General features: G+C 35.4%; 1 protein-coding gene across 2 annotated transcripts in view; it reads left to right on the top strand.

The window, feature by feature from the left end:
• The window catches only part of METTL15 (methyltransferase like 15), a 223070-nt gene that overhangs the window by 182130 nt on the left and 28139 nt on the right, over window positions 1-12801 (top strand). The window contains exon 6 of one of the 2 annotated variants that reach the window (XM_025357718.1): window positions 3568-3702. In XM_025357718.1, coding sequence (XP_025213503.1) covers window positions 3568-3702 — 135 coding nt within the window. Of the gene's footprint in view, window positions 1-3523; window positions 3703-12801 lie in introns of both variants that reach the window. The other variant, XM_025357717.1, reaches the window with a different exon arrangement.

Raw genomic sequence — 12801 nt, 5'->3', positions numbered from 1 at the left:
ACTGGAGTGCAGTGGCATGATCTCAACTCACTGCAACCTCCACCTCCCGAGTTTAAGCCATTCTCATGCCTCAGCCTCCTGAGTAGCTGGATTACAGACATGTACCACTATGCCTGGCTAATTATTTTTGTATTAGTAGAGACGAATTTTCATCATATTGTCCAGGCTGGTCTCGAACTCCTGACTTCATGTGATCCACCTGCCTCAGCCTCCCAAAGTGCTGGGATTATAGGCATGAGCCACCATTACCGGCCAACAATTTCTTTATATTAATTGTCTAAATTAATGTTAAAAGCTTAGATTAGGACCTGTGTCTACTCTCAATACTGACCTAGGGAATGGACAGCCTATACCTGTAAAACTTAACTGTGGTTTTTCTCTCTCATATCATGCCCCACCACAAACTGCTTTGTTTTGTGGTAATTATTCACATATAGCCTTTTCCCCTATGTTGTGATACAACCTGTTAACTTGGCTTGTGGCCTATATTTGTTGGGACTCTGTTGTTCCTAAATGTTATACCTTCTTTTGCACATGTTGTTGGCATTCACAGAATGAAGAATGTAATGATAAAAGAAAATAATAAAAATACTTTTAAAACAACTAACTAATAGTAAAAGTGAAATATAGTCTCATGTGTGGAGATGGAGGTGGTTGTGCAGAGGTAATAAAACATCAAGCCAATTTCTGAAATACAATGAACCAAACTTCTAGTTACTAGTAGTAAATCCCATATTGTTAATTTAAAGACTTATCAGAAACTTGTAGTTTGTGAATCAGGGTCCCTGTGGTTTTCCCAAGAGCTTGAAAATAACGTTGACACTGAGAATTAAACTCTTAAATTAATACCTAATGGATGAAATTAGAATTGAGTAAATATATCTTAAAATGTTGAATGGCTTTCGGGTAGATGGTATAGACTGTAACTTAATCAAAGATTTTAACAGCTCTGAAGAAAGTATTTAACATTTGAAAAGGGGGAGTTGATTCACATGAATTCATTGAAGAAGAAAAGTCATAGATTCAAACACGTGCAATGCTAATCCAAGTGATATATGTTTGCCTTGGCTAATCCAGGCCAAAAAAATATGGCCTGTTACTTCCTGCAGGGAGATTATCCCTGTGATGAAGACGGATGCAAGAGGCTTCCTTAACCAGTTGTCATTTACCACTGGAGTCTTAAAAAACATAATTTATTCTTTGCTGATTCTAATTTCAACAGCAGCTTTCAGATTATAGTAAGGTTTCTCATGTAGAAGCCATAGAAAGAAATTCATAGCTTCAAGAATTTGAGAGTCTACTTCTGTTGGCAGTTATAGTCTTCACTAGAAGGTAATTAATTATCACTTGTGTTTATATTTTCTTTCTAAGTTTAGTCACTGTAAGTCAGTGAACTCTGGAGGACTGACAAGATCAAATCTATTAGTTGGGGGGCAGCTCTTGGATCTTGACTCGTTTACCACATGAATGCCTATTCTGAAGCTGCCTAGCAGCCTGCCAAACCTTCCAGTGTTGCACCTTTTGCACTGTAGCACTATGGAAACTTCTACACCATCAATCATTGTTAATATAAGAGTAAAATAAAATTATGTGTATTGTCCAATTACTTGTTTAAAGTAAAATTATGTGTATGGAACAAAATGCTTTTTAATTTTCTTATTTAAAGATAGAAAAATATCATTAAAAACTGCTAAGTACATCTATACTCATCATAAAATTCTCTTGGTAAAGCTGGACTGTATCCCATGGATAAATTTCTAAATTTCACGTCATTAACACAGTTCATTCAGATGCTCGCTGGTTTAAGCAGTTGAATTCACAAATAGGTCAGGTTTAGCAGGGATTTTGTCATTTAAGCCACAAATTATGCTTTGCAAATTTATGAATGGGGAAGATCTAAAGGCCAGTGGCATGCATTGAGCATCTTTTATATTGTAGGCATTATATTTCTGTTTTGCAACTGCGTGCACCAATAATTATCCAAACCATTCTGTGAGTTAAGAATTGTTACTTTCATTTCACAGGTTAAAAATTGAGGCTCTAATAGGTTAAAAATCTTACTCCATATGAGTAAAAAGGCCAGGATTCTAATACAGATCAATTGAACTCCAAAAACCAGATCTTCATCCTGAAAGCTGAAGAAGCAAAGCCTACTGAGATAGAAATAGGGCTACCTTATAAGACGTTCATTGTTCTGTGAGTTTAATGGCAGACTGACATAAAAACAATTATTGTAAGCTATTTGGGAGGCTGAGGCAGGAGAATCGCTTGAACCCAGGAAGCGGAGGTTGCAATGAGCCAAGATCCGCCATTGCACTCCAGCCTGAGCAACAAGAGCGAAACTCCGTCTCAAAAAAAAAAAAAAAAAAAAAAATCTGAAAAGCAAGCTATGGATGAAAAAAAGAGACAAAGAGACATCAGAAGAGATGAAAGTCATGACAAATCTAGGGACAAGCCAAAGACAGCAAAAAGATTTTCTCCTGGAGGCACTAGGCATGTTAACAATGTATATTTTAGTATTTTTAAGGAGAGTTTCAGGTGTTTCTTGGCAGCCCCACTCTGGTTGGACCCTCAGTTCTTAAAGCTACCATACCGTTGTTACTTACAGATCCTCACAGTATGTTACCAACAATCAATCCAACATATTAACTGTAAGAGCAGTAACTGCACCATTAGCAAAGCTATTTTTCTAATATGTAAGGTCACAATTAGCTCATCACTTAGAATTCTTTGGCCTATTTCCCTAAGGTAAACAGGAATGGTCTGAACAGAGTAAATGCTGTGTCTGACTATAATTTATTCTATTTGACCAGAGGTTGGTAATTTTTATTCCTCCTCCACCTAAAATTACTATCTAGGCTTGTTCAATACTGCTTATTGATTACCTGGTTTTGTCATATTGTGACCTGTGTTATGGATGAATGACCAAATATTGTTAAACATTTGAATAATATGCATTATTGCCATTAAGGTTGTATGAGTTTTTTTGAGGGAAACTGACCAGCAGTATCTTTTTTTAAAATAGATTTTCTAAGTTTAATTTGTGTCTTCACAGGTAATCAGATATTTTACAGCCTCAGATTTAGTCAAGTTATTGAGATTTAGCCTTGTTTAAATATCATCTGCAAACCTTCTGTCTTCTATACTGAAAAAAACATTCAAGCAGTAATTTAAATTTTGAACAACTTAAATTTAACCATTTTTCAGTGTTTTAGTTCGAGAAAAATACACAGGAACAATAAACATTTCTTTGTGAATTATAAGTTTAAGGTTATTATAATATTTTAACTTCCTGCTGCCTTGACCTTGATGAATGTTACAAACCATCACCATTTGCCATAATGATGGGTATTTGAAAAAGAAAGTCTATTTCATTTGTTTAATGTTTCAGTCTCTGACTTTAAAACCTCAGTTCTCCTAGACTATGTGTATATGTCTGACTTTATGTCTCAGTACTCTGAAGTTTCACCTCTTGTCAATGAAAACTGACGTCAGTGAGCTAATTGGCTCTTCTTGTGCGTAGGTACCCTGACATGCCCACTGCTGCTGATGTTGTGAATGCTTTAGATCAACCGGCACTTGCATCTATCCTAAGAACATATGGGGAGGAGAAGCATGCCAAGAAAATCGCTTCAGCAATTGTTCAGGCACGCAGCATCTACCCCATCACCAGAACCCAGCAGCTTGCCAGCATCGTTGCAGGTAGCCTCATTAGTTCTCGACAGTGTCTAAGAGAAAAAATTATATTTACGTGTGTGCATGTGTTTGTGTGTGTGCACTCATGCACATGTGTGTGTGCATTAATCCCCCAAGCTCCCAGAGGGGTTCATTTGTACTTGAAATCATGCAGGATAGAATCTTGCCTGTCTTTCTTTAATGTCAGCTTTCTTTTGCTTGTGCAAGCTTCTCCCCTTCAAAACCTCTCCCCCAAATACAATTTTTAAAAAAGTATACTGTAGTTTACTAATTTGTATAATAGTAGATTTTTATTTTACACAAGATAATTTATCATTTGTGCCTACCAAGGTGAAACATGAAATGATGAGTGAAAGGATTTCTTGATCCATCACAATGGTTGATAAGCACCCTGTATAAGATCTGACATTACTTCTCTTAGTTTCACATTTCTGCATTTTAATATTGTGGGCAAAAGGAGAATTGCATTGCCCAAATGCTAAAATAAAATCCAGTGACTCATATATCTATTCCAAACAACCAACTAACAAAGGGTATGTGATGTATAGGTTATTCCACTTTGTGAATGCTAACTAAATCAGCCTGAGGGGCTTATTGAAACATTTCATCTTTTCTGCTATTTCGCTATTCACCACCATAAACCTCTTGAACCTAACTCTAGCTAGGAGGCGCTTTATTATAGCCTTTCTGTTTGAAGCCAAAGTTGTTTCACAGCTGTGTTCCGTGATGAAAGTTTTCCAAGGCAAAAATATAACTCCTGCAGTTATTTAACAGAATTCCAATGATAAATTCTTCGTCTTGTTGGACTGTCTGAAACCCTGTATCATTTTTATTTACCAAATGTATTAAGATTTGTTTCCAGTGATTCCTATTAAATTACTTAAGTAAATTTTAAGAAGTTTTTTAAAAAGGAATATTTGTGTAACTTATAAATAGAACCTGATATTGGCTGTCTCTTTCTTAATATTATCCATAGCTTAAAAAGTAAAACTTAATTATAAATTCATTTAGATCTTTAGTATTTACAGATCATGTAGCAATTGTTTTATGATATAATTAAATAAGACTATATTCTACCTAGTTATCATAATGAAATATAAAGAGCTGTCTAGCCTTTAATTTTTTAAGCCACATATCTCAGGGCCCTTCGAACTTACTATTGAGATTTCTTTATGCAAGTTTAAGAGGAGAATTCTTGTGGTTATATGAACATAAAATATTTCATTTCTTCCCCCCTGAAAGAGTTTATACCAGCATGCTGATATTAAATTCATCTTCTGTCTGGTGTTCCTTTAACCACTCCGTGCTCACTATTATGTCTCCACCGTATCCTTTCTGTAATTCTTTACCTACGTATTATTTTCTGTCTCCTGTACTGGAAAGAAAAGCAGTGAGAAGTGATACTTTTTATTTATAAGCAAATCTAAAATTCATGCTAAAAATGAGGGGTTGGGGCTGGAGAGCATCCTAGAAATTATCTAGTCAGAAAACCTCTTCTGATTAATAAGGAAACTGAGGCTCAGGGAGTAGTTTGCAATAGTAATCTAGAATTTGGAAGCTCATGAATTTGAGGCATAACTGGGAATCTGCCTTCAAGCTACCTTTTCTGTCTGTGCATCCTACCTTGTAAACTTGCAGAAATAACACTTTGGCATTAAGTAGAAATTATGTGAAGGTGCACAATAGGAACAATGTAAGTACTTTCAGAAAGATTATGATATGAAAAGCATATTAGAGCTATGAGAAATGATACAGTAAAAATGAAAATACTCATATATGGTAAATAAAACCTCATTTTAGTAAGTGCCATTAAAACACTGAGTTATCTGGAACTAGTCCATTTTTATATCATAAATATCAGTCTGTAATAATACAACTTTGTTAATGATAATATGTTTTTTTGGAAAAGGGAAAAACAAAAATGTGTTTTCATTTTGTGCTCATTTATTCAAAAAAATATTTTGAGAGAGGCTGATTTATACTAGGCAGTATCCTAAACACTAAAGTTAAAGTAGGAGCTAATCAGATATAACCTCTGTGTTTACAAAGTTTATAGACTAATAGATTATACAGTCAGGGAACTGAATGAAAACATCATGTAATAACCTGTACTGACAGTGAAAATTCTCTTTCCTATTTATTGTAATGAAGAGTTGTGATAGTATGGTCAATAGAAAATTTGATAAAAGCAGAGATTTATAGAACCTATACAAATCTACATATATTTGTATGCTTGGGTTTTAATTGCAGTTCCACAAAATTCATTCTTAACAAACCACACCCATGGCATATGTCCTGTACGTTCTGGTTATAGTTTTAGTAAAATGAAGTAAGACTTGAAAGGCATTTGCAAATCCATCTGAATGAGAAGTTTTTCTAGATTTTCATGATTTCATTTTAGTCTTTTACAATTGCCTCACTCATACCTAATTTGATTGAATTTTTTTAAGTGATTCACCTTTAACAAGAGTTTCCAAAGTTTCCAACTTAGTTTTCTTGGACACTGCAGCTGTCTTTCCTTTTGCATTCATATTTCCTCAGTTTATGTAATATGTAATTAAATTATGTAATGACAACAGTGAACATTCTGGGCTGTAAGTGCACAGCTCTTTTGATGGGACTAGAACTGTATAGAAGTACCAGAGAATCCAAAGAATAGAATCCAACCCTCACACAATTTGTTTAACAGCGAAAAGGGTTAAATCTGTCAAGTCCAATAAATCAAGAGGTACTACATAAAGAAAATATGAGATGTAATTGGAAGGGCACAGGTTCCTGTATGGGTTTCCTAGGGATGCTGTTACTAAGTACTACAAACTTCATGCCTTAAAGCAACAGAAATTTATTCTTTTACAGTTTTGGAGATGTGAAGTCTGAAATCAAGATGTTAGAAGGGAGCTAGGGGAGAATCCTTCCTTACTATTCCTAGCATCTGGCGGTTGCCAGCAATCCTTGGTGTTCCTTGGCTTGTCACTGTTTCTGCCTCCATAGTCACTTGGCGTTCTCCCTGGGCATCTGTCTTTGTGCCCAGATTTCCCTCTTCTTATAAGGACACCAGTCATGTTGGATTTAGGGCCCACACTTGATCCAGTATATCCTCATCTTAACTTGAAATCATCTGCAAAGACCTTATTTCTAGGTCAGATCACATTTATAGGTTCTGGGTAGAAATGAATTGTGCTGGGTAGACATGAATTGTGGGGGACTCTATAAACCCAGTACAATTCCTAAGCAGTATCTTTGTTTAACAAATATGTATTTTGGCAAGCTATAATATGCAATGACTATATTTAAATGTGTTTTCTGATTCTGATAAATTCATACTAAATATGTTCAAAACTATCAAGCACTCTAGGAAATATGCAGCACAGTTCCTGACACATATTAAAATCCATATCGATGGAAATATAAATCACTTTCTTTGCTTTCCAAAAACTAATAATTCAGTAGGACAAGGAAGAACAACACACTTGGAATCACACCCTCAGTGGGATCCTGTCAGTCACATGATTAAGTTGTAAATTGTAAAATCTAAAGTTTGGTGCCTTTTGCTGGTATAAATAACTACAGTTCCAGTACTCTTCCATATCATGGGAGTTCCAAAAGACAGGTTCAAGGCTCCAAGTTGGAACAGAGCACTTACAAGCATTGTGAATTACTTTGCAAATTATCAAAGCAGTAATTTATAAGCAACTTTACAAGAGAATTCCAAAAACAACCTGTAGGATTTCACTGTTCTTACTACCACACATGTTCATACATATACTATTCAGAACTACCAGCCACGAATCTTAATATAAATACTTAACACAAATGCAGTGTTAGATGCAGTGTTCCCTCCAAAAATGATTCATAAATAACAAATCCACATTTTATTAAGCATAATGTTTATTCTAATGTTCTAGCTAAAGAGTTGGAGTTGTAAAATCTAAGAGTTGAAAATGGCCTAAGGGACTCATCTAATCCAGAACTAGATTCTTCATCACCTCTAATAAATGGTCATCTAGCTTTAGCCTCTTCATCTTCATCTCTCTTACTCCCCATTGTATTCCAGTGAAGACGAGCACATTTCAGCCTGAAGTTGCCAGTTGCATACATATAATACAGGCCTAGAGACTTTAGAAAGGATAGATTTCCTAGAATAAAAGCATAACTCCTTTACATGGTTTGCAACTTCCTCCATGAACTGGCTCCTACCTGTCTTTTCATCTTCCCCTTTCCACATAATAGTCTTTGTTCCAGCCATATTGAACTTCTTGTAGTCTTCCCAGCACACCATAGTCATTCACCTGCAGGCCTTGGATGTCCTTTTGCCTGGAATATTGACCTTCCTGTTCTCTCATCTCCCTGCCCTACCCCTACCCTTTTCTCTGGCTAATTTCAGCTCATCCTTTAGAGCTCAGTTGAAATGCCACTTCCTCACAAAGTTTTTTCCAACCCTACTCAGATTGGTTGAGATGGTCTCCTATGTGCTACCATTGCACTGCATTCCCTTGTCTGGCACTTATTATGCTATATTTTATTGCTTGCTTACTATTTAAATATTCCCTTAGATTTATATTGTGCAACACCAATGCCAACAGCCACATGTGGTTATAAAGCACTTGAAATGTAGTTACTCCATATTAAGAGGTTTCATGAATCTAAAATATGCACCAGATTTTGAAGACTTAGTTTGAAAAAAAAAATTACAAAAATAATTTTATCTTCATTACATGTTGAAATGGTAATATTTTAGACATATTGGGTCAAATATGGTATTAAAATTAATATTTTGCTTTTTAAATGTGGCTATAGAAAATTTTAAATAACATGAATTACATTACATCTTTATTGGACAATACTGTTCCAGACTATAAGCACCAAGATTATAAGCGCTGCTGTGACTTTTGTATTAATCAGTGTGTCCTAAGATTTAGCCTAATGTTTAATACTTGAAAGGTATTTAGTAAATACATTTTTTAAGATTTTTTTATTAAAAACCTTTTTTTCAAGTGACAGTGTCACCTTCTGTCGCCCAGGATGGAGTGCAGTGAGCAATCATAGTTGAAGGCTACAGTGAGCTGTGAGGCTCAAGCTGCCCTCCGGAGTAGCTGGGACTACAGGTGGCCAACATCACAGCAGGCTAATTTTTTTAATTTTTATTTTTAGAAATAGGGTCTCCCTATGTTGCCTGTGCTTGTCTGGAACTCTTGGCTTCAAGTGATCCCCAACCCCCTGGCTCAACTTCCTGAGTAGCTGGGATTACAGGTGTAAGCAATTGTTCCTGGCAATACTTTTTCAATGTTAATTTATACAGTTAACAAAATGCACATTCAGTCAGAAAAGCCTTGCTTTTAGAATGTTTGGATTCAGTAAAATAACTTCAACATTAATTTTAAAAATTGATGTTCAGTCTTGTAGGTCATAAAAAGCAAATGTCCTCTTACATGGTTTGGCTCTGTGTCTTCATCCAAACCTCATCTTGTAGTTCCCATAATTTCCATATGTTGTGGGAGGGACCCACTGGGAGATGACTGAATCATGGAGACAGGTATTTCCTGTGCTGTTCTCATGATAATGAATGGCTCTCAGGAGACCTGAGTCCCTAACACAAGCTCTCTTTGCCTGCTGCCATCCACATAAGGGTGACTTGCTCCTCCTTGCCTTCTACAGTGATTGTGAGGCCTCCTCAGCCATTTGGAACTGTAAGTCCAATTAAACCTCTTTCTTTTGTAAATTGCTCAGTCTTGGGTATGTCTTTTTCAGCAGCATGAAAATGACTACTATGTCCCCCACAACATTAACACTAACATATGCAGGTAAGTTAGGAAAACTCCATTGCCCTCTAGTACTTTATTCATCTTTGTAAGTTGAAATGATAGCAATTCCTATCTTATTCTTTAGGAATGCTGTGAAGAATAATAATGCTTTGATAGAAATTTTTATTAATTAAAAATCATTCATATGATGAATGACACATATAAAAATTCTTGATCTCTTCAGGAGAAAGAAAATTTATGCACTTAATTTAGAAAAAATGGCCATGGTCTGGATTTTGCAGAATTGATGTATTTGACGTATTGATGTTTTGCATAGTGTTAAAAATGAGATGGATTCTAGACATCCCTTTGAATAAAGAAATATGGGTATTTTCCTCAAGAGGCCAGTTGCCCATATTTTATATTTGAGCTTTTTCATATTCTAGTGCTCTTTTCATTCTCTGGTTACATCAAGGAAATTGCCAGTTAAATGCTAACTAGTTTAATGAAAACATCTTCGTTCCAGTCCTGGTTCTTCAACTTGCTGTTTGTGTAAACTTGTATAATTCTAGACCTCATCTTTCTCATCTTAAAATGGAGACAAATAATAGTTGTGATAATAATCATTATTTTTCTTTAATAAACATAACCATACCATTTATGTTTTGCTTAAACCAATGTTGAAATTCACTTGTAGTCTCAGAGCTTATGTTAAAAATCAAAGAAGTATACCAATCACTTTTCAGATCATTGAGATTTACATTAAATAAAAATGAAATAATTGATAAAATAGATAATTGATCTCTAAACAATCAAAAAGTGACAGAAGTCTTATAATTATTTGAATGAGAGAAAAGAGGGGGAGACACTTTTTAGATATTTGTGACTTATATTGATTAATGTATAGATTGATTCCTTTCCCGAAACTTCTGTATAACCTTTATTCTGACTCATGAATTGGGTACATAGCCAGAGCTCAGTGAATGCTTGCTGAAAAATAAATCAATAAAAAGATGCGTACATTCGCAGCCAAAGTAAAAATGAAAATTCAAGGGAACAAATATATAAGTTCTTAGGTGTTATTGAGGATAAACTGTACTTTTTCCTTCACGTTGAAGAGGGAGACAACCTGAGCATCAAAGTCTTCAGTATAAATTAAAACAGCTTGAGGAATAGGTGATACTCTCCAGGATATGGAATCAAAAATTCTCAAGTTTTGTTTCTGGTTGTACCACTTATTTGTTCTGTGAACTTGAGTAAGTTCACTTATCTTCTCTGACCCTCAATTTCCTCATCTGGAAAATAGGAATAACAAATCTTGCTATGACTAATAAATGAGGTGGCATATAGGAATGTTATCTGTGAAATTTAAAATGCAAATGTTCTTGTAAGCATTTTTTTTTTGCTCCTCTGTATTCAGAACTAAGGTAATGCAGACAGTAAAGGAATGCGGTAGTTGGAACTCTGAGTGTGGACTTCCATTTCCAATTCTATTTTCCTGTCCATGACCAAATAGTGTGATTTGTGATAGATTGATCACTTCATTCCAAGATGCTTTTCCCTTAGGAGTTATGTGACTTGTAGGAAGGAGAAGAATAATTATCTTTTTCTGCACTGGGACATGTAAGGTATATCTTTCCACAGTGGCATTGATGGCTCATGCCTCAACCTGTATCTGAAACCATCATCTGTTTTCAGCATCATTTTGTTAATCCAGAGAGAACCTTCAAAATAAAAGATAATGATAAGATAAAATTTATGCCAGGTGCAGTGGCTCACTCTATACCCCAAGCACTTTGGGAGGCCAAAGCAAACTGATCTTGAGTCCAGGAGTTCAAAACCGGCCTGTTCAACATGGTGAAACCCTGACTTTACTAAAAATACAAAAATTAGCCAGGTGTGGTGGCACATGCCTGCAGTCCCAGCTACTCAGGAGGCTGAGGCAGGAGAATCACTTGAACCCGGGAGCTGGAGATTATAGTGAGCTGAGATTGTGCCACAGCTCTCCAGCCTGGGTGACAGAGTAAAACTCTGTCTCAAAAATAAGAAAATAAAATAATAAAATTTATTAAGAAATAGTCATTATCATTTTAGTTGGAACATAAACTTATTCCTGATCAAGATAATTTTTGACATCCTTTTATTGTTTAATAACCTACATGTTGCTTCCTTCATTTTTCTCAAAAAGTACTCTTTACACTAACTTTGCTTTGATTAAGAAGTGGAAGGAAAAGTGTTAGAGTGTTCAGTTATCACTCTGATGGAAAATGGTATGGTCAAACCTACAGTTGAATTTGGATGGCTCGCCATCGCCGATGTATCATAGTTGTCATTGCCGCTGCTATGAAAATTACACTTATTCTTCTGTCATTTCAAATTTCTCAAATTCAGTCTATTACACATTGTGTATATAGTGACATGCCAACTAAATTAGCAAATGGCATTTCTTAAGTAAACTCATGTTTTATTTCTTATTTTAATAAGTAATCCTTTCAAAAGACATTCTGTACATGAACTCAGAAGGGAATGGAATGTGGAAAAAAATAGAAAGAAAACCTGAATAACTTTTCCTAAAAAAGTCTAGCTGTTCTTAGTTTGTAGCACCAAATGGGGAGCAGGGAATGTTCTAATCGCAACTGACTGTAGCCCAACCCTAATTTAATGATAATAATAATGATAAATAATAATGCTAGCTACCATTTACTGAGCAAATACTAGGTACTATGTGAAATCATTTTCCTGTATTAACTCACTTAATCTTCATAGTAACCCATGAGGCCGGTACTGGTTTTATCCCCATGTTACAGATGAGGTAACTGAAGTATAAAAAGCTTAGGTTACTTTCCTCTTCTCAACTAGAGCTGGGATTAGAAGCTAGTAATCTCATTTTACACTCTCTGCTTTTGATTATAACTCTGTTCTAGATCCCTTTCTTATGATTAAGGTATGGCAGTGTTGCTAGAGAATGCTGACAGCTCAGTCTTCAAGGATATCACATACTTTCAGCACTTTGCATCTTGTGATAAATACCATAAATAATGGAGCCATGAACAAAAAGGTATGGGAACCCAGAAAAAAGAGAAATTTATTTTAATATAGTGAGAGGACTTAATGAGGAGAGGAGTCAAGTAGAAGTTATAGACAAGGAGAACTTTGAGTTAGGCCTTTTAGGGGCAGAAGTGATGCCTATTTTTGGAAGAGTTCCTGGTAACTAATAGAAACTCATGAATTGCAGACATGAGAAGATGAATGAACAAATAAATGAAGAAATAGGTGGGATTTCAGGGGGCTGAGGAGAGTAGAAGGCAGGCAATTCAGAGTCTGATTCTAGGACCTAATATAATTCCAAATTCCTGAAATTCCT

Source organism: Theropithecus gelada, chromosome 14 (assembly GCF_003255815.1).
Source record: "Theropithecus gelada isolate Dixy chromosome 14, Tgel_1.0, whole genome shotgun sequence".
NCBI lineage: Eukaryota > Metazoa > Chordata > Mammalia > Primates > Cercopithecidae > Theropithecus > Theropithecus gelada.
The sequence above is the reverse complement of the archived record's forward strand: the minus strand, read 5'-3'. Positions and strand labels throughout refer to the sequence as shown.